Below are 27,251 nucleotides of genomic sequence, written 5' to 3' on the forward strand. Positions count from 1 at the left end.
TGGATCCCCTAGAAATTGCTCAGTGATCCCCTGGGTCTGTGGGTCATTGATTGAAAGTCACCAGGATCCAGAGGAGTTCAGGCTCACAGACTGTTAGTCAGCGTCTGTGTGTAATGAAAAAGCATAAAAAAGGTATCTTTCTTTCTTTGTGCGATTTCCATAGGTTTGACTCAGCTGTGTAGGTGCTGGACATGTTTTTACACAGTTATTTCCATGAGAGTTTATGATGACTCTGGTAATATCTATAGCATGCTGTAGATGCCCAGTTTTGTTTTTTATCAATCAGAAATCAGTTGTGAGGTGAACTCTGGGCTCCAGATGGAGCTGGTTCCGCATGCCTTATTTTGCCTGCGGGTTTCTGGCAATTCCATCTTGATGGTTATGATTAATCATAAATCTATTTTGCATTTGTTCTTCTTAGTTATTTTCTCAGAGAAGACCATGCTTTTTAGTCGGTATGACCACAGAAATATGTCTGATTTAACAGAATGTTTTACATTAAACTGGGTGCTATTTTCTGGGAACTGCGAAGATGTACTGTGCCGACATATGGTTAATTAACCAGTTGTATCGCTTATATCTGATCCGAAAAGCAGTACTGGTTTTCTTGTTAAGTAGGGCTTAAGGCTACAGAATATTTAAATAATTCTTTAGATGTTACAATAAGATTAAATACTAGCACTGTCTATTGTGACTTAAGAATTAAATTTGAAAGACAATTTAATATAAATAGAAATACAATTTAATTAATGTAATAAAAATTGGATTCCTGCCTCTGTTGCTGTTTCTGCCTGAGTTCTTGCCTTAATTATTTTTTTTAAACTTAAATTGCATAAGTCCTTACTTCGTAGTCATAATACTGTCTTAAATGAGGCCCATATATGTCCTCTTTCCAGGACACAGTATTCTGACTCTGTAGATTTTGACATCGCTTCAACCACATGAATTGTGTAATAACAGTGAAGATGAAGATGATGTTTAACTATATATTAAGAGTTTACTAAGATACTGATGAAGATAGCTTACATGAGAGACTGTTTGGAAACCTGGAAGTTACTGTCTAAATACAGAAGCTAAACACAGTGTTTAGAGGGTAACTTTCAGGTGGGCTACTGTTAATTGGCTTACTGTCCATCTCAGTTTAGGTTTTGTTGTTTTTTAAGGACTTGAAACTAAGCCTGAAACCAGTCATTCTTGCTAGAGTGACCAACCAAATGTTGTATCAGTTTATTGGTCTAGCAAAATAGGTACAATTATCCCAAATTACTACTAAACTTCCTGTGGTACAGTCCTTTAGATTTTAGTCCTGCTTTGAACTCAAAGGAGACTTTCATCTGCTTATGCAAATTCTTTAAAAATTGAATCCTTAGATCTTATTCTAAATGGTGGAGTCCTTCATCTGTGCATTCATTTCTTTAGTCTACCACCACCACGACATGCACACACTTTCTTCCTCTGTGCCTTCCCTGCCTCCTACCCAACAGTGGAAAAAATAGCTATAAGTATGGATAGGGTCTTTAGGCTTCAGGGTTTTTTATGACTTCCTGGGTTTTTTTCAACATCTGTGCCTGTGCTTAATTAGGATATTCCTCATATCTGTCAAAGTAGGGTTTAATTGTTATAAATCTTATGCTTCTTATTTTTAATGTTTTTTGAACAGCTGTTACAACAATTTTTTTATTATTATTTTGTAGGCAAATTTAGAAAACAAACCAGTAAATGGCCGCAGACCAGAACTCATGGAATGCAGTATTTGTGGTCATGGTGAAAAATACAGGGTGAAAACAAGCCAAACAGTACCCATTGAAAATGTGCAGTCTAAGGAGAAAGAAAGAATGACGGGCTTAGAAGCAGAGAAGTGGGCACATAACGAGAAGCCATCTTTTGGTGTCCATGTCAATGGAGATATCCATGGAACTGTGACAGGCAACGAACACTTGAAAAATGCTGAAGACAGTGAAAGAACAGTTTCTCCCAGTCAGTTAGCTGAGCCAAAAAAATCGTTTGCACAGACCATCAAAAATGGCATAAAAACCCTACATTATTCACCACCAGAAGCAGTTGCTTCACTGAAAAAAGTATCTGTAGAGGAAAGGACAGATCTGACAAGCAACTCCCATATGCAATGGATGAAGGGTACCAATCTGAATAACATAGTAAACACTTTGACGACTGGCTGCATTCACCCAGAAAAACAAGGAAATGTTTTAATGAAAGAGGAAAACTGCACTTGCAGCATCTTTCAGCATTCTGATAAGGCAGTTTTGCAGACGGGTTCCATTTCAGGTCTTCAAGAAAGCTTTTGTCCTCCACTGCCTGAAGAGGAAGTGCGTGTAGGGAAGGACGGCTTCAAAGTACCTAACGAAGAGACACAGCTTGAAGATTCTTCACTCCAGACGACTTTCTTGTCCCTGATTAAAAACAGAAATTTAACTGTAGAGCAGGTTGTAGCTATTGAAGCTTTAACGCAGTTATCTGAAGCCCCTTTAGAAACAACTTCACCAGCTAAAAGTGAAAGTACTGAATGTACAGAAGAAACAACTTCCAACTTGCTCCATAGTTATAAAAGGGATATTTCATCCTCCTTCACGTCTTCTGCATTAAAAGAAATCAAAGACACTTACTTACAGAATGAGCAACAGCTCTTGGCTCACTGCGCTCACTCGCAGAAGCAGCTCCCTAATAAGGCAGTGTTATACAATGGCCAAAGTTCAATTTCTGAATTCCGTGACAAACCTGCCAATCTGGCTGGTGAGATGTATAAATTACAGTTATCCTCAAGAGATACCAAAACTTTATCTGACTTAACATCTAATGCAAAATCATTTTCAGGATATGCTACCAAGAAAAATTACACTCATGATCCAGTCACCCTTGCACGGTATTGCAATGCTTCACGTAATGTCCCGCAAACAAGTAACAACTTGGAAACTCTTGGCCAGTTAGAGCAAAAGCCAACCTGTAATGATCTGAATTTGGAAGCTCGTTCTTTGATTAAAGAAGGAGGAATTCACAGCCAGGATGAAGAGGATGTAGCTACACAACTAACCCAACTTGCAGCGCTAATTGAATCAAACCAGACAAATCCAGAGCAGAAGAATGACATAAAGGCATCGCTGCTTAACCTAATATCACATGAGAGGCAGCCAAAATATAACCAAGATCTGTTGCAGAAAAAAGAATCTGTGTTTTTTAGGCATAATTATAGTTCCTTACTGTTAAAGCAAAAACAACCAACAAATAAAAAAGGAAGTGCTGTACCATGGAAACCAAGACACAAAAAGAAGCCTCAAGAAGCACGCTATCAACAGAATAATCAAAACCAGCTAGAGCTGTTGTCATGCCAGCATAGCGAGTTACAGGACATTTGGATATCATCAAAACTGCACAAGCTTGGTCAAACCATGCCACAGGACGCCAGAATAGCTCCATCTGAGAAAAAGTCTCCAAGAACCAAAGTACAGAGAGCGCTGAATCAAAATACTTTAGCATCACAAGAAAAAACTAGATTATTTCTCCCACAAACGCAGATAAAATTCCATAGATGTTTACCTGAGGTATCGCAAGAGAAAAAAAAAGACAGGTTGTTTGGTTGTGAAGTGGTGAATGAGCAAATCAAAACTGCAGGCTCCGGTGACCCGCTAGGCATTGATCCACTGAAAAATGAAGTTGTTGCACGTAACCAATATAGTGACCTGTCCTCCCATAATCCTCTGGCTGTTTCACAGTTGAAAACAGCATCCTTATTGAACAGACCAAGTGAAAAGCTACAGATGTTTACAGAAAAACTTAATTCTCAGGTACAGCAAACCGCGAATGTCAGTCAGATGTATCCTTTGCCTCAGACTTTTAATCAGGCTAACCTGAGAGCTAACGAAATCTGTAGTGAGGACAATGCCTATATTCAGCAAGGTGCTGTCGAACAACAAGTAGATCCGAAGTCGCAGGTGCTGCCTGTTCCCTGTGGTGGGGCCCAGGTACCAGGTGCTGTTGAAGCTCTCAGGAATATGGAGTGTGCGGGCGAGGTGACCGTTCTGACGTCAACCAGTTTGGGTACTGACCACCCACAGAGCACAGGCGACTCAGGGTGTTCTCCTGCAAAAAACACGCTCAGCAGTTTCCTTGAATCACCTATGAAGTTTCTTGACACCCCTACAAAAAATTTAATAGATACACCTACAAAAAAAGGACAATCTGAATTGCCAACTTGTGACTGTGTTGGTAAGTCTTTTTGCTCACTTTTGCCTGTACCTTTCAGATGGAGGGGTGTTCACATTGCTTCCTTTAACATGAGGAAGTGCACTTGACACTCACTTAGCTGTTGCAAAAGGATCAGTGTTTCACCGTTAGGAAGCGGGAGAAAATAATTTTTTCCCTTTCTGTAACTTTTGCCTGGTGTTCTTTTGGGCCTGAAAAGCACAGCAGAAATGAGTATTTTTGGTATTGCAACTGGCAGGTTTAAATTCTCTACTTTAAATTTAAACCCAGGAGGAAAAGGAGTTTTTCTATTTGTTGTTTAGTTGTTGCTGACTTGTGCTCTGTGTGAATTTATCTGCAGTATATCAGATTTTGATTTTTATGGTCTAGAACTAGTTTTTGCCTGAGATAGGCTAGGCAAAATTTTCAGTTTTCCCAGTATATTGTCATTGTTGCCTAAATGCTGTTACACAAGCGGCAGGGCATAGTTGTGGGCAGGGCAGTCTTGTTACTGTCACTGCTAGTCCTCATGACCAATGTCACTTTGCTTTGAAGAATCCATGTTAATGGCTACTAGACACCTCTCATCGCAGAGAGGAGAGGTAAGGTGGAGTTTAGGTGAGAAGGTCATGTACATAATAATTTGCCTTGCAGGAAGAGATGTCAGACCAAACTCAGTATTGAGGATTTTGCAAGTATAGCTTGATTGATGGTGTTAGACATGCTGTGTTTTCAGACTATCAAAGCGCACAGATGGAAAAACGAGTCAGAGACTTAACAACAAATCGTACACAGGCAGATTGTTTCATCTTTGCTTTAATGTTCTGAATCAGCAGAGTGCTAGGTAACAGAAAACATAACCCAGGCCTCTTATGTAGTGTATGACTACCAGTTAATTTTTTCTCCCCTCAATTCTCCTTTGTCTAAAATGAATTAATAATGTTTTCCTACCAACAAGGACATTGGAAAGCTTACTTAGTCAATACATGCTAGCTCCTGTAACAAAAATTTGTAAAGAATGCAAAAAATTACTATCATTAGGATTACTTTATAGCATAAGGAAAAATACTAACAGATTAATAGGAGGAAACAAGCATAAAAAAATTTTGATGCCTCTGAGGAGAAAAATCTGCCATACTCTTTATTCATTTCAGGGACAAATTTTATGTATTGTAATGTAATTTGGAAGATGTTTCTGTAAACCTAAGCTTACTTTTAATGGTGTAAATAAATTTTGTATGTGCCAACTTAGTTTTCTCAACCTGCTTACAGAGCAAATTATAGAGAAAGATGAAGGCCCATATTACACACACCTCGGGACAGGACCAAGTGTTGCTGCTGTGAGAGAAATAATGGAGAACAGGTGAGGAAAGTTCAGCATTTAATGCTCACAATATTTTTTGACTGTCTAAACAGGAAAGAAGATGACCTATGAGAAATCAGGTGCTATGTTTAACTTTGTTTTTCTAAACTTTTTGTAGTACTCAATTGTAAAGTGTTTTCCTGTTCAGATGTTCATGAGGTGAGCACTAGCATTTCAGTTCTATACTCATGTGTCTTTTTGGAGCTCTTTCAACTTTGGGGTTGAATTTCAAGCGTGGTGTGCTCCTAGGTGCCACTGAAGTGGAACAAACAGAGACCAGCAGCTGGCAGAATTAGGTTTTCTAGTGTCCTACATGCAAGGAAGCTGTGGCAAAGTGGACAGAAGGGTCACATTAGTGACTAAGTGCACTAGGATTTACATGCAGATAACACTTTCTTGCCCAGATAATGTTTCCTTAGTGGCAGAAGCTTGTTACCAAAAGAGAGAGGTCAAAAATCACTCTTGCAAATGGGTTTTTAAATTTAAAAGTATTTTTTGACATTAAAAATATTTTGTTTTCTTCTGTTCTCAGTAAAGTAAAAATAAATCTGTTATTCCTGTTTTATTGAAAATGTTTCCTGTTTTAAAATGGTCTACGGCAGTTTGTTTTACTCATGAACTTCTTTTTAATGCAGGTATGGAGCAAAAGGAAGCGCTGTAAGAATAGAGGTAGTGGTTTATACAGGAAAGGAAGGAAAAAGCTCTCAGGGGTGTCCAATTGCCAAGTGGGTAAGTTTTTATGTTACAGCAGTAAAATTGTTTTGTATGGCTTTTAAATATGAAATTATGTGTAATCCTTGAATTTAAATATAATCTGATCTTCAATGAAGATCTGGTTCTTCATTTAATTGATCTACAAGACTGCCTGGATGATGAAACTAAGGAAAACAGTTTTATTTTTTTGGTTATTTAAGATGTGGTGCTCTATGTTATGCTGTGGTTTGAGTGAGTGTGAGAGAGGTGCTTAACAGAGCTAGCAGAGATGATCAAATCAAGAAGACCCTGACAGTGTCCGAAAGTTGGAACATCTAGTGAAATATGTTACTGGGAAGTGTGAAAGAGAGAAAAGAAGGGATGATTGCTTGGGAGCATTTGAAAAAATATCCAGTAACATTTTTAAAACTCTTCTCAGTTGTATGAGCACCTGAAGAAAAGAGAGTGTGATGAATGAGGAAGTTCAGTCTCGTATGCCATGGAGTTCATTCCTATTTTTGAAAAACTGAACTCAGTATTTGGAAATGTAAATGTTATGGTGATAGTTTCACCAAAGTCTTGTCTCACATTGCTTCATAGGAGCCAGGAAATGAGGTAACAGACACAAGCTCCAGGAGAGAGCTTGGAAAGAATTGATTGTCCTTAATCTTTGCTGAAACCACCGAGGGAGGTAAAAAGTAGACTGGAAATCTTGTAAACTGAGTTTTGGAAAATAATAAAAGAACTTGGTTGTTAAAAGAAAAAAAAATATTGCTGTATTTAGGAATTTCAGACTTGATTGAAAAAACAATGAAGATAACTGTACAGTTGGTAGACTAGAATTTGTAACTACATGACAAAAATAAGGCTATTACATATTGTATGTGAATGATATTGCATGCTAAACATTTACTGCTAATGTTTGGAACAGTCAAAATGTGTTTTTCATACTAAATACATAAACTATTTCTCAGAAAGGAATCCCATATGTGCATGTTGCTTCAGATAATGTTTAATAACAAATCAGCATCCAAGCAAAAAAGACGGTAAAACTAATTTCATAAACAACTGACCCAAAACGAATTGGAATGATTTTTCTCAGTGTTTCAACTAAATAAAACACTTAGTTTTAACAGAGGACAGGCGTTAAAAATCTTACCTTTGAAAGAGTTGTGAGCAGCTGAAAGGAGGAAGGCATTTAAAACTAACTCTTCACCTTGATTTTTCTGTTGCCAGTATCAACATACTGTCTTTTATATAAGACAGAAATGATAGTATTTTTTCCATATCTGCATGGTTGTAGGTGTCCAGCATGTGTGTACAATATGACAGTCAGAAAGCACTCAGATGCATACAGAAAAGGCTGGTTTAAGGTATGCGGACCTGCTCTCCAGTTAGTTAGATTTTCACATTTCTGTATGTAAAGCATTTGTGAGAGTAAGCTTTTACGTTCATTTAACTTAAGTTCCAATCTTGTTTTATGCAGCAGTGACTTTTTTTGTGTGCAAGTTCAGACCTAAAGAGGATGAATGCTTTTCCAAGTCTGCTGACTGTTACTGTGTGACTGTTCAGTACAAGAGAGGGAAAGAAATCACTGAAATCTCCTCTGTAGAACTGTTTCATCCTGTATAAAGTCCACATTTTGGGATTGGTATTCTTAATGTGTTGCCTTAACTTTTCATCGGCAATGCTAATTTTAATCCTTATAACGGGGCATATTGGGTTTTTGGCTATGACCAAAGAAACATAATTGCGAAACTTATGTGGAAGCGTATGGAAAAAGTTTGCTTTGCTCTCTGATAATTGCAGTGACGAGGTTCTGTCAGCTGCATGGAGACTTTCACTTACTCATTTACAGTGTACTTTGGGACAGGCTCATTTCTGCTTTGCAGATGGACAAGCTGTTGCCCTTAGGGCTCCTGAGAGACTTGCTGGTGACAGCACCATGATGGAGCTCTGCTGAAGCACATATGATAAGAAAAAATTGAATGTGTCTGTTGATCATATTGAACTATTTTTCCCAACTTTCCCTATTGCCACTAGATAGTTTTGTCTTACTGGTTCATTGGAAACATTTTAAGATTAACGGGGGCTTTCTAAAATACCTGTGTCCATACATTCTTCTGCATTTTGTAACACTGAAGTTCTCCTAAATTCTTTTTGCTTAAGTGGCTCCAAACATGTACCCGGTGTGTTAAATATTTACTGAGACAGACTCCTTTCCCCAAAAGGAGCTGATGTTTTCTTCCTTAGATTTCAGGTAACCAGAAACTTGCAGAATCTTTTCTCTTTTTGTCTTCTTTTGAGAAGAAATAAACATCTGTCTCTTCTGTATTTTATTGATGTGTTATATTTTAGGGTGATACTTTGTCCCTCTGGATGTGGACAAGAACGCTCCTATTAGCTGAACCTAAATATTATCAGTAAATGCTACCTAGGGTTTGAAACCTTATGATAGCTGTGTGTGTAAGCATTAGACTGACACCTGCACGAGCTAAACTGTGTGCAGTGAAGATGAGCTTGCTATTGTTTTCAGTACGTGCAGCGGCAAGGAGGCTGCTTGGCCTCTGATTTTTTGCATCAGAAATTGTATCGTTTCATTTTCATGTAAAAATAGAATAAATAGGATTTTGCCAGAGATTTCAAATGTGTGGGTGTCTGTGGAGGTGATAACTGTTATTAGAAAATAACGTACCATTCTGTGACGTATGCTGGGGTAAATGTACTCTTCTTTCTTTTCTGTTTGTATTTCTTTTGCTTTTTCGCTTTGTCCAAGTTTGTCATACTTCTGCATAATAAGTAAAAAAAAAAACAAACAAACAAACAAAAAACCCCTTTGAAGTACTGAAGTTCATGGCCTGTCATTCTTAGTAGCCCATTAATATAATAAAAAGTTTCACGTTACTGTGCATCCCCTGTAACCAGCCACTGATAAGTGACTTGACTCATATCAGTCCCATTGTTCTATCAGTGCTTTAGCTGATAATGGATGTGTTGTGTTTTTTTCTTTCCTGCTCTCAGTATGTCTGGTGGTAAATTACAATTACCTCAATTTCTGTGAAATGGTTTATGAATTTGTTAGTTGTTCATGAGTAACTCACTGCAGGCATCATACTGCTGCACTGAAGTCAAAGATACATGTCACTGACCTCTGAGGAGGCTTTGGGTCTTAATGTTTTCTGGATTAAACCCTTTTCCGATGGGTTCCTTCTGGTTTCAGTGGATGTTGGCTTGGATCAACTAAGTTATCACTGCTATCTCTTGTCTTTATTCGGAGTTGCAATGTAGTTTTTAAGGCTCCAACTCTGAATAAAGACAAGAGATAAGAAGCAATTAAAAATGGCCAGGTCAGGGTGGAGGTAGTTCTTGCCGATACCCTGTCTTCAGTGCTAACCAATAGCAGCAAGGTATAAGAGCAGGGCAGTTGCCTCTTGGAAGACTCACTTAGTTTCCAGTAATTAATAGCTCTGTGGTTCCCAGAGCTGGAGTCAGTGTCTTTGTGTTCAGTTGCCTTTCATAAATGTTGTCATCTTTATTTCTCCTTTTCCTTCCTGTTCTCTTATGCTAGGAGTTAAAATGCTGGCAGGATGTTTTCACCCTTCTGCCTCTATTACCAGTAATTCCTAGCAGTTGTTTTTGCTTTTTCTCCATTGCAGAACAGTGATTTGGCATTTTCATAGCGCTTTCTATCACTATGCCAGATTCTCATTCCGGCATGGTCATGGCCAACTCGGAGTCCATCTCTATCCAAAAATAGAATTGGTTTCACCATGTGCATTAAATATGCACATCTACAGTGAATTTTGTCTGCCATTTTACTGCCTGCTCAGCAGTATGAATTCCTCCTTCATTTGTTTGCAGATTGTGCTTGTCTTCACTACTCTGAATTGCTTAGTGTCACCAACAAATGTTGTCATCCTTTTATTTACCCTTAACAAACATGCTGAAGAGCACAAGCTTGAACACAGTTCTACAGAGCTCCCATTGGAGACATACCAGCCTTTGTTTCGTGTCTTTTCACCAATTATTCATGTGTGGTCTTTTGATTTGTCCCAAGACACATTAGGCGTTTTTTAAGAGCCTTTATGGAGGGACCTTACTGAATGGCTTTCGGGAATCTAGAGAGGCCTGTAGTATGACTGAGTTGTGACTTCACTTCAGAAGAAGTTTATTTTACTTCTGCTTGTGCATCACGCTTTTCCTGTGTGATCTCTGCTTTGCCCCACACAGATACCAGGCTAATGTGATCACTGAATCACCATATTTCTTCTAGGATCTTTTTACAAAGTGGTATCCTCTTGGTAATTTTCAGGCCCTCTGGTACTAATGTATTCTAAATCAAGACATTGCACATTGCATTTAATACTTAAGTTGTTTCATCCTTGAGTTTCTTTGGTGGATATCGTCTGAACTTGGGAAGTTGCTGCTGTTTGGCGGGGTGGTGGGGGGGGTGGTTGTTTGGTTTGGTGTGTTTTTTTTTGGCACTATTGTCCTATAGCCACTTTTGTCAGTGCTTTAACTTCAGGAAGAAAATCCTTGGCTGTCCCCTGAGAAGAAGGTTTCTGACATAGGAATTTTCCCAAACTTCTTGTTTGTGAACACAGTAGTAGTGGGTTTTGCATCTTGAGCCTTATCTTCTCTGAGTGCCCTTTTTTTTTTTCTATAAAACACTTGGATGATCTATTGACCCTTCAGATTCTGTTAGGCTGCTGGTGGCCCTAATTTGTTTGAAAATACAGTGTTAATGGGGCTTTTATGCATTTGCAAGTAGTTTCTCAAACTCTTTGGCTTCTGTACTGTTTGCCTCTTTTGGGTTTCATACTTATAACTTCACAGATCTTTATTGTCTTTTCTGTAGTGTTGGTTGTATATTAGTTGGATATATAAATACTGAAAGAATAAGGGTGGATTAAAAATGGGTAAAAAAACTGATTACAAATACTTCACAAATGTAGTTAAACTTGAAATTACAGTCCTGTACAAACCCTAACCTAATAGTAGCCATCAATTTATCAACTTTTAAAAAGTAATGCTTAGATAACCCAGTGTTATAACCAAGATTTTATAGGTCATTGAACTGATAGGAATTTGTAGCTAAATACCAGAAGCTACACTTTGATTGCTGAGCGAGCCTTAATAACAGTAGATGCTTCTGCGGATGCAGAGAAGATGATTTTTTTTTTTTTTTTTTTTTTAGTTTCCTAGTTTAGCTTGAGTTGAAAAAGTATTCGAAATTTGGAATTGAAACAGCAAGATAAAAAAGAAGTTACTCCAGCTTCCAGGCTCTCTATGTATAAGTTAGCATTAGAAGAGATGTGTAATTTACTAAAGAAAATGAACTGACGAATGAGTACTTAATGGGGGCCTACAGAAAAGGTGGAGAGGGACTCTATCAGGGACTGTAGGATGAGGGGTAATGACTTTAAACTGGAAGAGGGGACATTTAGATTAGATATTAGGAAGAAATTCTTTACTGTGAGGACGGTGAAGCACTGGCCCAGGTTGCCCAGAGAAGCTGTGGCTGCCCCATCCCTGGAGGTGTTCAAGGCCAGGCTGAATGGGGCTTTGAGCAACCTGGGCTGGTGGGAGGTGTCCCTGCCCAGGGCAGGGGGATGGGACTAGATGTTCTTTAAGGTCCCTTCCATTTCTAACTATTCTGTGATTCTGTGAGCAAGGTACTTTGCTCTGCAGTGGATGATCAGTACTAATCAACAGAGCTGTCAGAGGACCACTTTATCAGGAAGTCGGGCACCTGTAGGCAGACTCTCTTATGTTTATTTTCTGTACCCCACTTGACAGCAAAATGGTCAGGAGGTATGGTGTGGCACTGCTATCTAGGGGATAGTGAAGCTGTCGTGTCACTCGGAACGTGATACAGCGGGAAATTTTTGAAATATATTTGAAAAGGGCTTTAAAGTAAATTCTCCTGGACTTACTGTCCCCTGGCCACGGGTTTAAGTAGAATATGCAGCTCCATTCTGCTTTAAACAGCTTACTATACCTCAAGCTTTTATTTCATTTATTCAGCTGTCTTTATGGTTAAATTATGTTCTCTATAGGAGACGTCTGAAAGGAAATTAATTTTGGCACATGGTGGTTGGTGGGGATTTTGTTCACCTTTTTAGACAACATCATATTAGAGCATCACTTTCTTGCCATAATGTTGTAATATGTTGAGTTAGTGTATGTAGCAGGTACTATAGGTGTGCAGACACTATTTTTCACTGTTTGCTAGGAGGCATACCTGCTAAATACAGAACTAGAGGGATTTATTTTGGATGAAAATGTTTGTAACCTTCTCTGTTAAGTGCTGCAATGCTTTGAGATTCAAAATTATGAGAAACTGTTACATGGTTTCTGAAGTAAACGAAAGCATTTTAATATTGTTTAATATGAAGAACTATTCAAATATTTTACTAGAGTAAACATGAAACAAAAAGCTATGTTAAGGTAAACAAAGTGAAGTATTATAAAAGAGCAAGGCTTTCAGTTGCTATTATCACTACTTTAAAACAAATGAGATAGCTGAACAAACTGAGAGTAGATTCTCATTGTCATCCATCTCATACAAAGTGCAGTTTACTATTGCCTGCAATATAACAGAAAGGGAAGTTTCAGGGAGTAAGGAGGGTAAGGGCACTGGGAGTCGAGACTTGAATTTTGTCCATGTTTCTGCAGTTTTGGTTGTATGATTATAGAAGAATCACTTAACCTGTATGTACTGCAGTCTGCTCATTTGTAAACAGTACAATACCGCTTCCAGTAGCAATTTGAAAAAAGGTGCTTGCAGATAATTGCAGATATCACACTTCGGTGATACTGCTGTAAAAATAGTCAGGTAACTTCATAGTATTGTGATTAACGGTAACTGTTCTGTGCCAAGTCTTTTGATGTAGTCTGTGAATACTTGAGAAGAGACAATTTAGGGAATTGGAACTTACTTCCATTTTAATAACTCTTGGACATGCTAAGACTAAAAGGATGTAATATTTTTCCAGCAAGAAGAGAGTATGGTGTGGTTTAATGTGTGTGTATGGGTGAACTAGGAAATAAGAGGGCAGGTTCACTTCTGTGGCAAGCAAGGATATTTCTACTGCTGTCTGTTACACAGCATCACCTGCTAGAGCAGCAGCAGGTTTTGACAGCACCGTGCTCTCACTTTGTGCTGGTGTAGATTATTATGGAATTGCAGCTTTGCAGGGAATCTCGTCCTGTGTAGGGAGGACTCCATACATGGACTTTGCACAGAGGCAAAACCTGCAGGTTAGAAAACTTGGAGCTGAACTGTTCTAAATGAGTTGCCTATTTCAGGAAATTACAGTGAACAGTTAAGCCATGTTCTCACTTTACAATCAACTACTGATATCCTGCAAAGGCAACACGGCTATTTTACTGAAGAAATTCAGAATGGGCTGGAGTTGCAGTGGAACCACATGGGGATGAAATAAAAGAAGCCTTCTTGTTGGTTCCATTTTTTTAATTCAGTAACTTATAGCAGTGTATTTAACTCACAATTAAAATTTTGTACTATTTGCTGGTGGTGTCTGGTTTATATCATGTTAAAGTTAACACAAGTATTCTGGTGATCCTAAATTTGAATGTAATTTCTCATTGATGTGGTAATTCAGCATCTGGTATACTGAGCTGCTGCAGTCTGACTCTTAGCTACTTACATAAGTCATGTACGTGCTAATTTAGATAGACTGGCTCATGTGTAAGGACATCAAGTAATTTTTATTCAGTGTATTTATTCCTTGTTCTAGAGCTCCTGCCAAGGGTTGAGACAGTTGTTTCAACAATCAAAAAGAAATAATTCAAGTAAGTAGAACTCAAGCATTTGGACAGCTGAAGCAGGTTTTATTGATATCTTAACTTTACCGATACAGTTTAATACATTCAGAAATTATTTGAAAAAAGTGGGAATCACTGAAGTGACAAACTGCTGATGGTACAAAGTTATTCAGGATAATGAAGAGGAGGGACAGATATTGTGAAGAGCAAGAAGGACTTGTTATCCAGGACAAATGGCCGTTAAAATGGTAGATAAAACTCCTTTGAGAAATACAAAGTTACACAAAAAGCAGAGTGCTGTAGTTTCATATACACAGTGCTGGACGCTAGCTTGAGTGTTACTGCTTGTGATAGTTGATTAGACATCGGCTTCATTGTTCACAGTGATGAAAACAGCAAAAGAAACTGGTGCGAATTACTGGGGAGGAATAATGAAAACATGAAACGTAATTATGCCTCTGTGAGAAAGCATGCTGCACCCTGGTCTTGCATACTGTCTGCAGTTCCGGTCCCCCAACTCAAGAAAGCATGGTAGAGCTACAGACTCAGCCTGGCAGAGAGGGAAGGGGAGAAAGCAGGGCTCTCTAAAGTCTTTGGTGGCATGGAGCTGAATAGCAATCTATTATTTGCTGTCTCATCCTGTATCAAAACTAGAGGGCACTAGTAGGGGGCAAACACGAAGAAAAGGTAATGTCTTTTCTTTCACATAGTCTGGAATTAAGCTCTGCCTAGGAATGTAGTGGATGGTAAAATGCTGCATAGATTTGGAAGTGAGTGGAGAATGCACAGAAGGCAAATCCTTCCAAAGCAAGGAGAGAGCACGTTCCCCGAGCTGCCAGCAGGCAACTGGAAGGTGCCTGGTGGTTGTTGAGATGCATCTCTGCATCCGAGTGCCTGTCTTACTACTCATCCCTAGGCAGCTGCTGTTAGTCATTCTCAGGATCAGGGTAAAGCTGGATGGTCCACTCCTCTGACCTTGTCCTGCTCTTGTATTCTTTAATTCTTAGCGGCCCTTTCTGTCTCTTTGCTACAGTTGTATGCAAGGGAGTGAAAAAACTAACTTTTCCTCATGTTTATTCCATAACTTGTTGCTAAATTGCTGGAGCAAATTCTGTTGTATATGGCACCTCTTCCATAAATGTACCCTAGCTTTTGGCTCGTGCTTTCTGTTAAGAAAATTGGGTTTGGGGAAAAAAAATAAAATACAGAAAGCAGTAGGGGTGGGTACCCGATTACAGCACAGGAGGGATATATGAAACTTGGTTTTGAAAATGATCAAAATAAATGAGCATCCTGCCTAAATCAGCAACCTACAAGGATGATACTTGTGGCATTGTGTGTCCAAATATGTATGTGCATAAGAAAGCTGTTTGGTAGGAGGCATGTCCTGTTTCACTTTTGTTTTGTTCGGGACATGGTTATGTTAGCAAACAGATGAAGGAGTGGGTAGGGTGTAACTTCATGCCTCGATCTTGTGTGTGCAGAACAGGGCCAATAGGTATGGGTCAGGCATTGTGGGGGAGTTTGTCAAGTCTGTTGCTTTCCAGAAGTGCTGCTGAAGCAGATTATTCATTGTTAATGTGGGAATATTTTGATGGATATTCAGTACTGATGACAGTTACTGCTTGCTAAAATGAGATCAAGGATAATCTGCCCCTACATACCCATGAAAAGATGGCCATATGACGTTTAAGTGTTACTTCACAAACTTACTACAATTCTGTTTTGTTGATTATATTATTTCTGTACATGATTCTTCCATTTTAAAAAGCTAGGTTTAGAGTTAGTTCCACGACTTAACAAATGTTTGTTTTCTTTTTCCTTTTAAATGCATTAGGGACCAAAATTAAACAAATTGAAGTATTAAATTATTTACTTTGTCTCTGTTGTTAATTATATCACAGAAATCATGAGTAGTACCAACAACTTTTGGAGACAAGATTTGCCAGCTGAATTGTGTGTTGTTCTCAGTCTGAGGAAGCATTCAGTGACTTGCTCTGTTTGTTGCATATTTAACTCAATATTTGGCATCTTGGTGTTTTATAGGTAAACAGTAAGTACACTGGGCATTATGTTTGCAAACTTTAAATAGCGAATAAATATGCATTTTAAATTATCACATAAAGACTTGATTAATAAATTGTATTATTATCGTATTCTCTGTGGCTGTGACAGTATACTAATTCCATTTGCCTTACTGAGGTGAACACTGTCAAATGAATGCTGAAAAGAAAAGGATAAAGTAAACTGAAGCGTAGGCTGAGATTTTATATATGCTACTTTCCTGATGACATCATTAAGATGGTTTTGCTGTTGTACGACTTTAACAAGTGTGATGATTCCATAAAGTAAATAGGGAAGGGGAGGCAGTTCGTTAAAACACTGTATGGTTTGGGGGTGTTTAAGAGTGAAAAGATCTTGGAACCGTCCCCAGTAATTTCAAGCTGCAGAAACTGGAATAGAAGTAAAGAAATAAACTGGAGACAACTAAAGAGCAACTGAAGAAATGATCAGTGAACTAAAGCCTTACTGCACCCATTACTTCGAAAAACAGCAAGAAATCTGATCTGTAAGCACATCAGGGAAAATATTGATGAGTGGTACACAGCTTGTAGTCATATTTGGATTGTAGCAATTACTTGTATAAATGCAAGTTTAGTAACAAAAGCAAATGCGGTCAGTTTTACTTTTGTTTAATATGTATATACATATAATACAATATACATACAATTGGTTGTGGAGTTAAGAAATCTATTTGATGTAGTCAGGCACTGGAAAACAAACAACAAGCTGGAAACTAATGGAGTTACATCAGTATTAATGTAACTAAGAAGTCCACAAGTCCAGGAGTGCAGTGGTAGTTTCCCGCACTAGAAAAATTGTTAGGTCATCAAGAATGTCATGGTCTTTCTGTTGGCTGGAGTTATTCCATAGTTTACAGCTGTCCTGCTCAAATGTGCTTTTCTGTATATTGAGTGTGGTATTGCTGTGGGTTTATTATTATTGCAAAAGGGAGGCTCTGTTTATTACTGCTTTGAGAATGTCAGCCATAGCATGTGAAGGGGCATCATCAGTTTATACGGGAAAAGCAACACAGCTCTAGCTCTGTCTGCATGATCACCGGCTGCCGGTGCGAAGGAGCCGTGATTGTTTTGGTTCTAGTTGTGCTCTTCTAAGACTATAACGGTCAGGTGAGAAAAGTGCCTCATCTCTGGTAACAAAAGGATGGGAGCGCTCCAGCTGTAGTAGTCAGATGAACGTATGATGTAACCTTTTAAGAGCCACAGGAGTTAAATTCGGACAACTAATAAATCCATTAGCTACCTTTGTGGCCTGAAAGATGATGGATTGTAAAATGTTTTTGGGTCCAACAAGAGTATTGCGTTCTCTACTGTGTGAATAATGAAGCAAATTCCAGCTATGTTTAACTCCAGGGAAACGTGGGGTTAGTTTAAAGGAAACTGTAAATTTCCTTCCTGTCTGTTTGTCATTTTTCCTGGACTGTGTATTTCCAGGTTAGAATCGTATGAGAACTCGGAAAGGGCAACCTGATGTTGTACTGAGAAACCAAGAGGTACCAGATTTCTTCAGTGAAGTTACAAAGTCTAGAAACCAAAAAAAGGGAAAAAAAGTAAAAGCATCACCCTTCGTGCTGAGTAACAAAATTAAATTATTCTCCTTCTGACTTGAAGGAACTGTGCTGCCTCAGGAATGTAAAACTCACACTGACGTGAATAACCTGTATTGTATGTCCACCATAATAGACTTTCTGTAAACCTCACTCAAATGTAAATGAGTTGCATTATTTTTCTTTCTTTATAAAAAATACTGTACTGGTTGGTCAGTCACAACCAAGACTCCTTTTGAGGAATGGTAGCTCAGATGCATTTGCTGGTTTTCTCACAAAGTTTAAGGCTGACTGTAAGACTGTATGATTAACTTGAGAAGGGTGATACTTTCTCTCTTGACACAAATTAAGCTTGCTTCTTCCTGCTAAGTCTGCACAGATTCCCTCTGAAACGGTTCATCTATTGAAAATCTTTTCAGTTGCAGATTAATTGCAGGTGTACTTTGGCCCCCACCTTTTAATGAGTTCAAATAATGTAGATACTCACAGCTGATCAGGTCAGGGGCCACATATGAATGATAGCTGCATGTCTGGCAACAAAGAAGCTTTGATGCCAGTCCAATAGGGAATCTGCCTGAAACCGCAGATATTTGGAGATACTCAAAGAGTAAGAGAAATGGGGTTGCCTTCCTGCTTCTGTAGTCCATGAGTAGTAACGTGTCTGTGTGAGTTCTGCTGATGGAGAGGGAGTGCTGGGTGGAAAGCTGAGGTGACCAACTGCTTGTCCTGAGCAAGCGTGTCGCTACGGAGCTGGCAGAGAATATTTGTAATGTAAGGGCTCACCACCCTTACTGTGTGCTGCTCCCCGTCCTATGTACAACAGAGCCAAGGAAGAGGATTTAGCCTCTAATGCCTGAGAGAGGTCCAGGCCCAATATGCTTGAAGCTTAGCGCTGAGATCTCAACACCTTTGTTGGAGGCCTCATACAGGCTATGCTGGTTAAATACATTTGAAGAATAGATAAACATATTTTCAAAGATTATGTTCTTGTATTACCTGGCTTTAATACATTTTTTTTTTTTCAGTCATCTTGTAATGCAACTCTGTTTCAGGTTGTGATAAACTAAATCTGTGGGAGTAGGACTGTTCTTTTTTCTTCTTCTTTTTTTTTTTTTTTTTTTTTTTTTTTTTTAGTTCAGTGGTATATTGTGCTGCTCCATATTGTGTTAGTCTTTGTTTTATGGATAAGGTTGACAAAGGTTCGTTTGCATATCATACTGCTTAGTAAAAAACTTTAGCATTCTAAAATCTTTAATGTAGGTCAGCTAGGGGTATGTTCTGAAAAATCTAATTCCTTCCTTCACTAATAACATAGTTTATTTCACTTTCTTCCAATGTTACCTTGTGAGGTGGGAACCACTTTATGTACTGAATATGTAGCTGTGGTAACCAACGTAACCCATGCATACATATGTTTTTGTGGTGTGCTTTTATGTACCTGCACTCTGGGTTTTGGCAGTATGTTTTCTGTATTATTTTCAAGCTAACTGTTAGGTTCTCAGTGGATCTGTTGTCTCAGGATTATTATTTCCTTCTAGTGGTTATTTTCCTCTTAATCCATCTTCTGTATTGTTTGTGTAGAACACTTAAAATAATCCTCCTCCTGTAAAATGTACTACTGTTTCTTCTACAGGTAAAAAGGCAGCGCAAAATCCTGTTTTACACCAGAGATCAGTGTATGATGCTGTCACAGTCCTACTTGCTGATGGGCAGCAGTTATTTCTTACTCTTTCAGGCTTTATGTGTCCCAGAGAAGAGTAATGCGTTACGTGTTTCCTACACCTATCAAAGAATAAACAAAATGATTCTTCCAGGTGATACGAAGAAGTAGTGATGAGGAAAAGTTGCTGTGCTTGGTACGTCAGCGTGCAGGACACCACTGTCAAACTGCCGTCATTGTGATTCTCATACTGGCCTGGGAAGGGATCCCTCATCTCTTGGCTGATACGCTGTACAAAGAACTGACACAGAGTCTCAGAAAATACGGCTGTCCCACCAGCCGTAGGTGTGCATTAAATGAAGAGTAAGTTACTTTAATCCTAAATGATTGTTGTGTTGCCTTTTGAATGTTCTGCAATAAATAACTTCAGGATTCAATAGTAAGACTAATAAACACACAAAAGCTTATTTAAAATTACAAACCACTAGGTGTCATTTCAGTATAAAACTTAGTTCCTGGCTTTTCCTAGAGACCAGCCTCTAAGTGGTGGTTGTACACGCTACACCCGAGGAAAAGGGTGGCAATGAACTTCTCTTCTGGCTTTGCCCATGCTGCCCAAGATGTTCATTGTGCCCTTTGTACACACAGCCATGCTAAAGAGCTGCTAAGAAGGTGATAATGTGATTTTTTTTAAATAAATAACAGATTGAACACTCAAAATTAGGATCTTCCTCTCTATATCTCTATGAGAAGAATTTAGTTTAATTGGCTAGATAATGTATTGCAACCGTGGCTCTGTAGCAGGGCTGCCTTTGTGCTGATTTTTGTGTAGCCTGCATTTAAGCAGATTATGTAGAGGACCTGAATCTAATGCTTGTCTTCTTAAAGCGTCAGGCTAAGTAGCGTTGTTCTACTTTGATAGTTGGACCAATTTGGAGCTAATGGTGTTGCCCCACATAACAAAATAATTATTGGATTTAGGGGTAATCTTTAGTAGAAGTGGTATTTTCTTGGATAAAATCTTTATCCAACTGGAGAAGTCAAAGTCAAGCAGAATGGGTATATTTCTATGGCTATAACTCAGTGTTTTGTATTTCCCAGAAGTGGGACTTTGGGGTTGAGACAGTGTTTATGGGGAAAAAAGTCAGTCCTCTATACATAAATATTTCCTTAACAGAAAGTATGTGGTTAAACTGTGTTTTATAAATTCCCGTGTTGTTATGCTATGTATTGTAAAAGAAATAGCAAATAGCATTGACCTAAAAAAAAAAAAAAAAAAAAAAAAAAAGAGCTTGAGCTGCATCGTCAGCTGACTTGCTGTGTCTTTATTTCCTTTCATAGTCGTACTTGTGCATGTCAAGGACTTGATCCAGAAACTTGTGGAGCATCATTCTCATTTGGCTGTTCGTGGAGTATGTATTTCAATGGCTGTAAATTTGCCAGAAGCAAAAACCCCAGGAAATTCAGGCTTCTCACTGATGACCCTAAACAAGTAAGATTTATTTTATTTATTTTATTGTTTTGTTTTCCTCCAAGCACTTATTCCAGTGATTTTCAGAGCTAGAAATGGAATCTATGGATAGCCACCCCTTCTGTCTCACACATGTATGCATGGCTTATCACACAGGCACCCAACTAAATGTTTTGTAACTGTAGTGTTTATAATATTTCCACTGTATGAAAACTGTCATTTACTATATATTTAAATACCCTAAAATTATCCTTTAAAGCTTTTCTGTATGCATATTTAGCTTTTGTGTAATTCTGCATTAAGTGTTAATTCTTTGTACATATAAAATACAGCTAAAGGTTTTTTCAAAGCACCAAGGAGATTCAGCCCTTTTGCCTCGTCAGAAAACCTAGTACCTTGGGTTGCACTGCTTTCACACTGCTGTCTGACCAGCTGACGGCCTGCTCTTCTCTCTGCCACTGAGAAGAAACTGTTTTTTCTGTGGACAGAATGGTTTTTTTTAAACAGTCTTGTAGGAATAAATACACTGAAATACGATGTGGTGAAATGATACTGTAATTGCTGCTTATGAGTGTTAGCGATGACATAAAGCTGAGATAGCACAGAATACATGGTGATGTGAAGTAAAGAACCTCTAAAAATAACCAACCGAATTAGTTTTTTACATTGGACATATTTTAATGAAGAAGGAATGAAGGTCTTGTAAACTGATAACTGCTGCCTGATGAACTTACATTCTTCAGGGTAACTCAAAAGTGCCTTTTGTTCTGACTGTAGAGGTCTCTAATGCCACTTCCCTGTGGAACTCCTAGATAACAATATCACGTCTTTCCTAGCACATCTGGCAAGCTTTAAGAGACATATACTATAGGGCAGTCAGTTACCTACTACTCTGTTTGGGTTACCCTACTGATAATCTTTGTCAGCTCCTGAACTCCACTGCTGCCAGCTACAGAACAGACCTACCTGGGTGACGTCCAGACAGTAGCAGAGGTATTCTTGCATTTTTATAATGTGTAGCATACACACACATATGTACACACAATGTAAAACATTAATTGTTTCCAGGAAGAGGGAGATGACATTTGATTCACTGGAGCGTAATATTATAAATATAATACAGAGTCTAGTTGGAGGCCTGTAACCAAGGGGTCAATACTTGGTCCAATCTTGTTAATGACCTGGATGAGGGGACAGAGTGTATCCTCAGCAAGTTTGCTGATGATACCAAACTGGGTGGGGTGGCTGACACCCCAGAGGGCCGTGCTACCATCCAGCGTGACCTGGACAGGCTGGAGAGCTGGGCAGAGAAGAACATAATGAGGTTCAACAAGAGCAAGTGCAAGGTCCTGCACCTGGGGAGGAAGAATGCTAGGCACCAGTATAGGTTGGGGGGGAAGTAGCTCGGAGGAGAAGGATCTGGGGATCCTGGTAGACAGTAAATTACCCATGAGCCAGCAATGTGCCCTTGTTGCCAAAAAGGCCAATGGAATCCTGGGCTGCATAGGGAAGAGTGTGGCCAGTAGGTCGAGGGAGGTCATTCTCCCCCTCTACTCGGCACTGGTGAGGCCACAACTGGAATACTGTATCCAGTTTTGGGCTCCCCAGTTCAAGAGGGACAGGGAACTGCTGGAGAGGGTCCAGCAAAGGGCAACTAAGACGATTGAGGGCTTGGAGCATCTCCCTTATGAGGAAAGGCTGAGAGAGCTGGGACTCTTTAGCCTGGAGAAGAGAAGGCTGAGGGGAGACCTTATTATGGCGTAGAAGTATCTAAAGGGTGGGCTGAAGGAGGATGGAGCCAGGCTCTTTTCAATGGTTCCCAGTGACAGGACGAGGGGCAATGGGCACAAGTTGAAACATAGGAAGTTCCGTTCAAATACACGGAAACACTTCTTTACAGTGAGGGTGACAGAGCACTGGCACAGGCTGCCCAGGGAGGTTGGGGAGTCCCCTTCTCTGGAGATTTTCAGGACCCGCCTGGATGCAGTCCTGAGTAATGTGCTCTGGGCAATCCTGCTTTAGCAGGGGAGTTGGACTAGATGATCTCTAGAGGTCCCTTCCAACTCTGAAAATTCCGTGATTCCTCCCAAGTCCTAAGTTTTTCCTGAAAAGAGTTGACAAAGCATCTTTTATGCATATCTGCCTGAGTGCAAACCTCTCAATCTCCACTTGCTTTGTGGGTATTCACAAACTTCACTAGCGCTTAAAGTGGGGAACTCCTGCCTCAGCAGAATAAAGCACACACGACCCTTCTGTGCCTCTTCTCACTGAATATACGACTAAGGCAGTACAAGCTGAGAATAGCTCTGCTTGTCTCGAGGGAATTTGTTTTATAAATTTTCAGTTTATAGGAAAATGTGCTTATTGGGCATTTCTCCATTTTACAAACCCCATTCCTTCTCCTTTGCCCTTTTCCATTCTCTGTGATCCTGTGTTTTTAGGTTCTCCCCTGGCATAATGCTGTGCACGGGGCATTCTGTGCGTGCGTTTTCTCTGTAGGTTTCTAATGTTTTTAATAACATTAGCTGCAGAATCAACAAAGGCGGCAACCTTCATATCTACTGTCTAATGAAATATTAGGCTGTGCCAGATCTCATGAGAGCCCAAATAGATCTGTCTTTGATCAGAATATGCGCTGTGAGACTGCAAGCTCTGTTGGTGGCATCACTTCCTCTGAGTCTGCACAGTGGCCACCCTGAGGTCCATTTGGACACTTGCTCAAGCACAACAGCATTCACCACAGCGTCTAGAAATGATCCCCCACTCGTGAGAGCTGTCTGGCACGGCCTGTTCGCTTGATGGGTAGCCTGAGAATTTTTGGAGAATGCCTTCTACCACAGTGTAAAAGCAGTTGCCTAAAAGAGAAGATGACTTAACCAGGACATTTTCTAGATGTGTGATCTAAAAGTGCATTCCCTTATTTTCCCTTTTCTGTGGAAGTTGTTTTAAAGCCTCTTTGGATTCTGCAGCTGAGAGGGGATGAGGGTTGCATAGCACGCAGGCACTCCAGAACTGCCTTTGCCTGCGAGGGCAGCATGTGCTCCCTTGGGCGACCGCTGCGCCAAAGCTTCCAGCTGTAGGTGACAGTGGTGCTTGGGCACTTGCCGTGTGCGTGCAGGGTGTCAGTCCATCTCAAAGAAGTGAAATTACTGGTAAATAATTTTTCTCTTAATTTGCTTTTGTCATTAATTTTTCTAGCAGATACTTCTTCTAGCTAAATATTGGATATTGATGATTTTGCAGATGACATAAAGCTAGGAGGTAGAGCAAATTAAGAAGAAGATAGTTCGAAGTCCAGACAGATTTGGATCATTTGAGGCACTGGATGGAGTGAGATGAGGTTAAGGGTGTAATATACCTAGGTAAGAATAGTACATAGGATAGATAATTAAGGATGCATTACCTTCAATGCAGTTCAGAAAAACTTGTGGTAGTGATCAACAGTTAATAAACTGGCTATAGTATGAGTTAAAAATAAAGTATCACTTTGTAATGTAACATCACATTGAAAAATGTGAAAGTATCCATATGTTTATATACATCAGTGTTTACAATATATGATGTTTTGTTATTATTAAATAAAATAAAATAAGCTGTTATTTTTTTGCCACTATACAGTATGCAAAACCGAAGCTGCAGTTGTCTCAAATCCTGGCCCTTGGAGGAAAACCAAGTAGGGAATATGTCACCACCCTTTTCTTCACCGGTTGGTTGGTGACTTTCCTGGCAAAGCAAAAATTTAGGAAAAGAGTTTAGGGATTGTTTCTATAAATAAGAGCTTAACTGTTACACTGCCATAGAAGCCCACTTAGCCAGTTTCATGTTTATATGGTTTACCCGAAGGAAAGGAATGTTACTTCCTAAGCTATTTCCATAAAGTCCTGAGTTTTGCATCTTCTTTCTCTAAAGAAGAAAAGACTTATCTAATGTTCCTAATAAGAGTTCTGTTGCAATGTGAGAAGTGTACCTCTTCCCTTAAGAGTTGAAATTAATGTTAAATGCTATTAGGAGTTACACATACAATTAAAAGAAGGCGGAAACCTAGGATTCTTCTAGCAGGGCTGTGTCAACATAAATTAAGGCCCCATAAGCAAAATACTGAAAGAAGACCTGGGGTTCCATCTCCACTCAGCAGGCGGTACAGTGTTTCTCTCCTAGATGTTACTTCCCTATTATGTGTGGAACTTGCCTCATTGCTTGACTGTCTATGTATCGGAAGGGGGAAATGATGCAGAAATGGGTTCCTTGTGTGTTGGGTTTCTTTGCTGTAGCAGATGTGCTCTGTTGTTATTTGGTTGACTTCTATTTAACAATTTTGGTATTTTAGTCCTGCAAAAGTAGGCTTATTTATGGTTGGTGACAAAGGGCAGACGAACAGAGGTCAGATTAATAAACTATAAGATAGAGGCTGACTTGTCAGGCATCTCTAAACTAGATTATATTCTTTTAAAGCAGATTACAACACTCTGAACATTGCCTTTTTCTGCAGGAGGAACTTCTTGAAAATAATTTGCAAACTTTAGCTACCGATGTGGCTCCGGTTTATAAAAAGCTTGCTCCTGAAGCTTTCCAGAACCAGGTAGGTCTGTGACATTCAGCTAGTACAGCTGTGGCTCTGAACAGGCAGCGTAGTTCGAAAACAAGGTGAAACCCCAAAGTGTGTTCATGGGTAGAAGCCATAAACCTCACAGATGTGGTGAATCCCCTTGATTGCTTACAGTGGTTGCTTTATTTGCTTAGCTTTAAAATACTGCACCTTTCATATTTCAGCTGATGGTTAAGTTATGCCCTGAGCTGTGCGTATGTAAAAGGCTTACGGATAATACTGTAAATAAAATGTTTTCATTATTTAAAGACATTTTGACTCTGGCCAAGCTGATTATCTCACTGACATCCAGTTGTAAGTGTTGCATGTCTCATAGGAGAATACGTGCTTTTTGATCATTCTTACTGGCTGCGTTTATTCCATCACAAGTGCGGTTGTGGCTCATGGGATTCTAAGTTGCTTGCTTTCAGTCTTAAGTACCTGTAGTTTATTTTACTTTCAGGTGGAAAATGAGCACATGGGCCCAGACTGTCGGCTTGGATCCAAGGACGGTAGGCCTTTCTCTGGTGTAACAGCTTGCATAGATTTCTGTGCCCATGCCCATAAGGACACACATAACATGCACAATGGAAGCACTGTGGTACGTACACAGGATTTTCTCATTTGGACTGTTTACTGTTGTGATTACGGTGTGTTTTAAAATGCTGCTTGATTTAGTGGGTACATTTGCATGAAGTATTTTAAGGCATTATGATATTAACTGTGTGTTCCTATTTATAAATTCCCATGTTATTTGCATATATTTATTAGCGCTGTACAGAGGACATAAGGTCATCTTATTCCCAAACAGATCAAGAGGGGTAGGGGTGTGATCCTTCCTACAAAAGACCTTAATTCTTTTAGGGCCAGGCCCTTTGGAGAGGACTGGCCATAGGACAGATAAACTATTCACAGTAGAGGTTTGATGTTCAAAGGCAAATAATTATCTAACCGAGGAGTTATACTGACTTCTGTAGAGGAAGAGCTAAAAAAAACCTCATTAATTTGCCTCCTCCAGGCTTGGTTCTCATCAAATTCATTTTTTCTTGTGCTGTGCACTTACCAGGCTTCATGTTAGTACAGTTACTAGTCAGAAAGTAGAGTGTACAATGTCATGGGGTAGGTGGTGGAGTCAGGTGACTATTAGGATCTTAAAGTCTCAGTATGAAAGGAAAACCTACGGATGTGTTTTAGATGCGGTCATTGTACCAAATACCTTACTGGATTGCTAGTGAGAACATCAGTTGGGAATTATTCAGTTAAGTGATCTTTTAGAAATTGAGACTGTAGTTGTGAAGACAGACAATCTCAAAAGAGAAAAGATAGAATAAAACTGACAATCATAGAATGGTTTAGGTTGGAAAGGACCTTGAAGATCATCAAGTTCCAACCCCCCTGCCAGAGACAGGGACACCTCCCACTAGACCAGGTTGCCCAAGGCCACGTCCAGCCTGGCCTTGAACACCTCCAGGGATGGGGCCTCAACAACCTCTCTGGGCAACCTGTTCCAGTGCCTCAGCACCCTCAAAGTGAAAAACTTCTTCCTAATGTTTAATCTCAACCTGCCCTCTTCCAGTTTAAAGCCATTCCCCCTCGTCCTATCACTACATGCCCGAGTAAAAAGTCCTTCCCCAGCTCTCCTGTAGGCCCCCTTTAGGTACTGGAAGGCTGCAATAAGATCTCCCCGGAGCCTTCTCCAGGCTGAACAGCCCCAACTCTTTCAGCCTCTCCTCATAGGAGAGGTGCTCCATCCCTCGGATCATCCTCGTGGCTCTCCTCTGGACACGCTCCAGCAGGTCCATGTCCTTTTTATGTTGGGGACTCCAGAGCTGGATGCAGTACTCCAGGTGGGGTCTCACAGGA

The 27,251-nt window shown here is 39.6% G+C and overlaps 1 protein-coding gene across 1 annotated transcript in view; it reads left to right on the plus strand.

The window, feature by feature from the left end:
• Positions 1-27,251, plus strand: part of TET1 (tet methylcytosine dioxygenase 1) — a gene marked incomplete at its 5' end in the record, with an annotated part of 63,110 nt that overhangs the window by 21,466 nt on the left and 14,393 nt on the right. The window contains 7 exons of the mRNA XM_082486319.1: positions 1,695-4,221; positions 5,470-5,560; positions 6,196-6,289; positions 19,487-19,695; positions 20,674-20,824; positions 25,293-25,382; positions 25,852-25,989. Coding sequence (XP_082342445.1) covers positions 1,695-4,221; positions 5,470-5,560; positions 6,196-6,289; positions 19,487-19,695; positions 20,674-20,824; positions 25,293-25,382; positions 25,852-25,989 — 3,300 coding nt within the window. The remainder of the gene's footprint in view (positions 1-1,694; positions 4,222-5,469; positions 5,561-6,195; positions 6,290-19,486; positions 19,696-20,673; positions 20,825-25,292; positions 25,383-25,851; positions 25,990-27,251) is intronic.

Source organism: Vanellus vanellus (assembly GCF_965231255.1).
Source record: "Vanellus vanellus genome assembly, chromosome: 7".
Lineage (NCBI taxonomy): Eukaryota > Metazoa > Chordata > Aves > Charadriiformes > Charadriidae > Vanellus > Vanellus vanellus.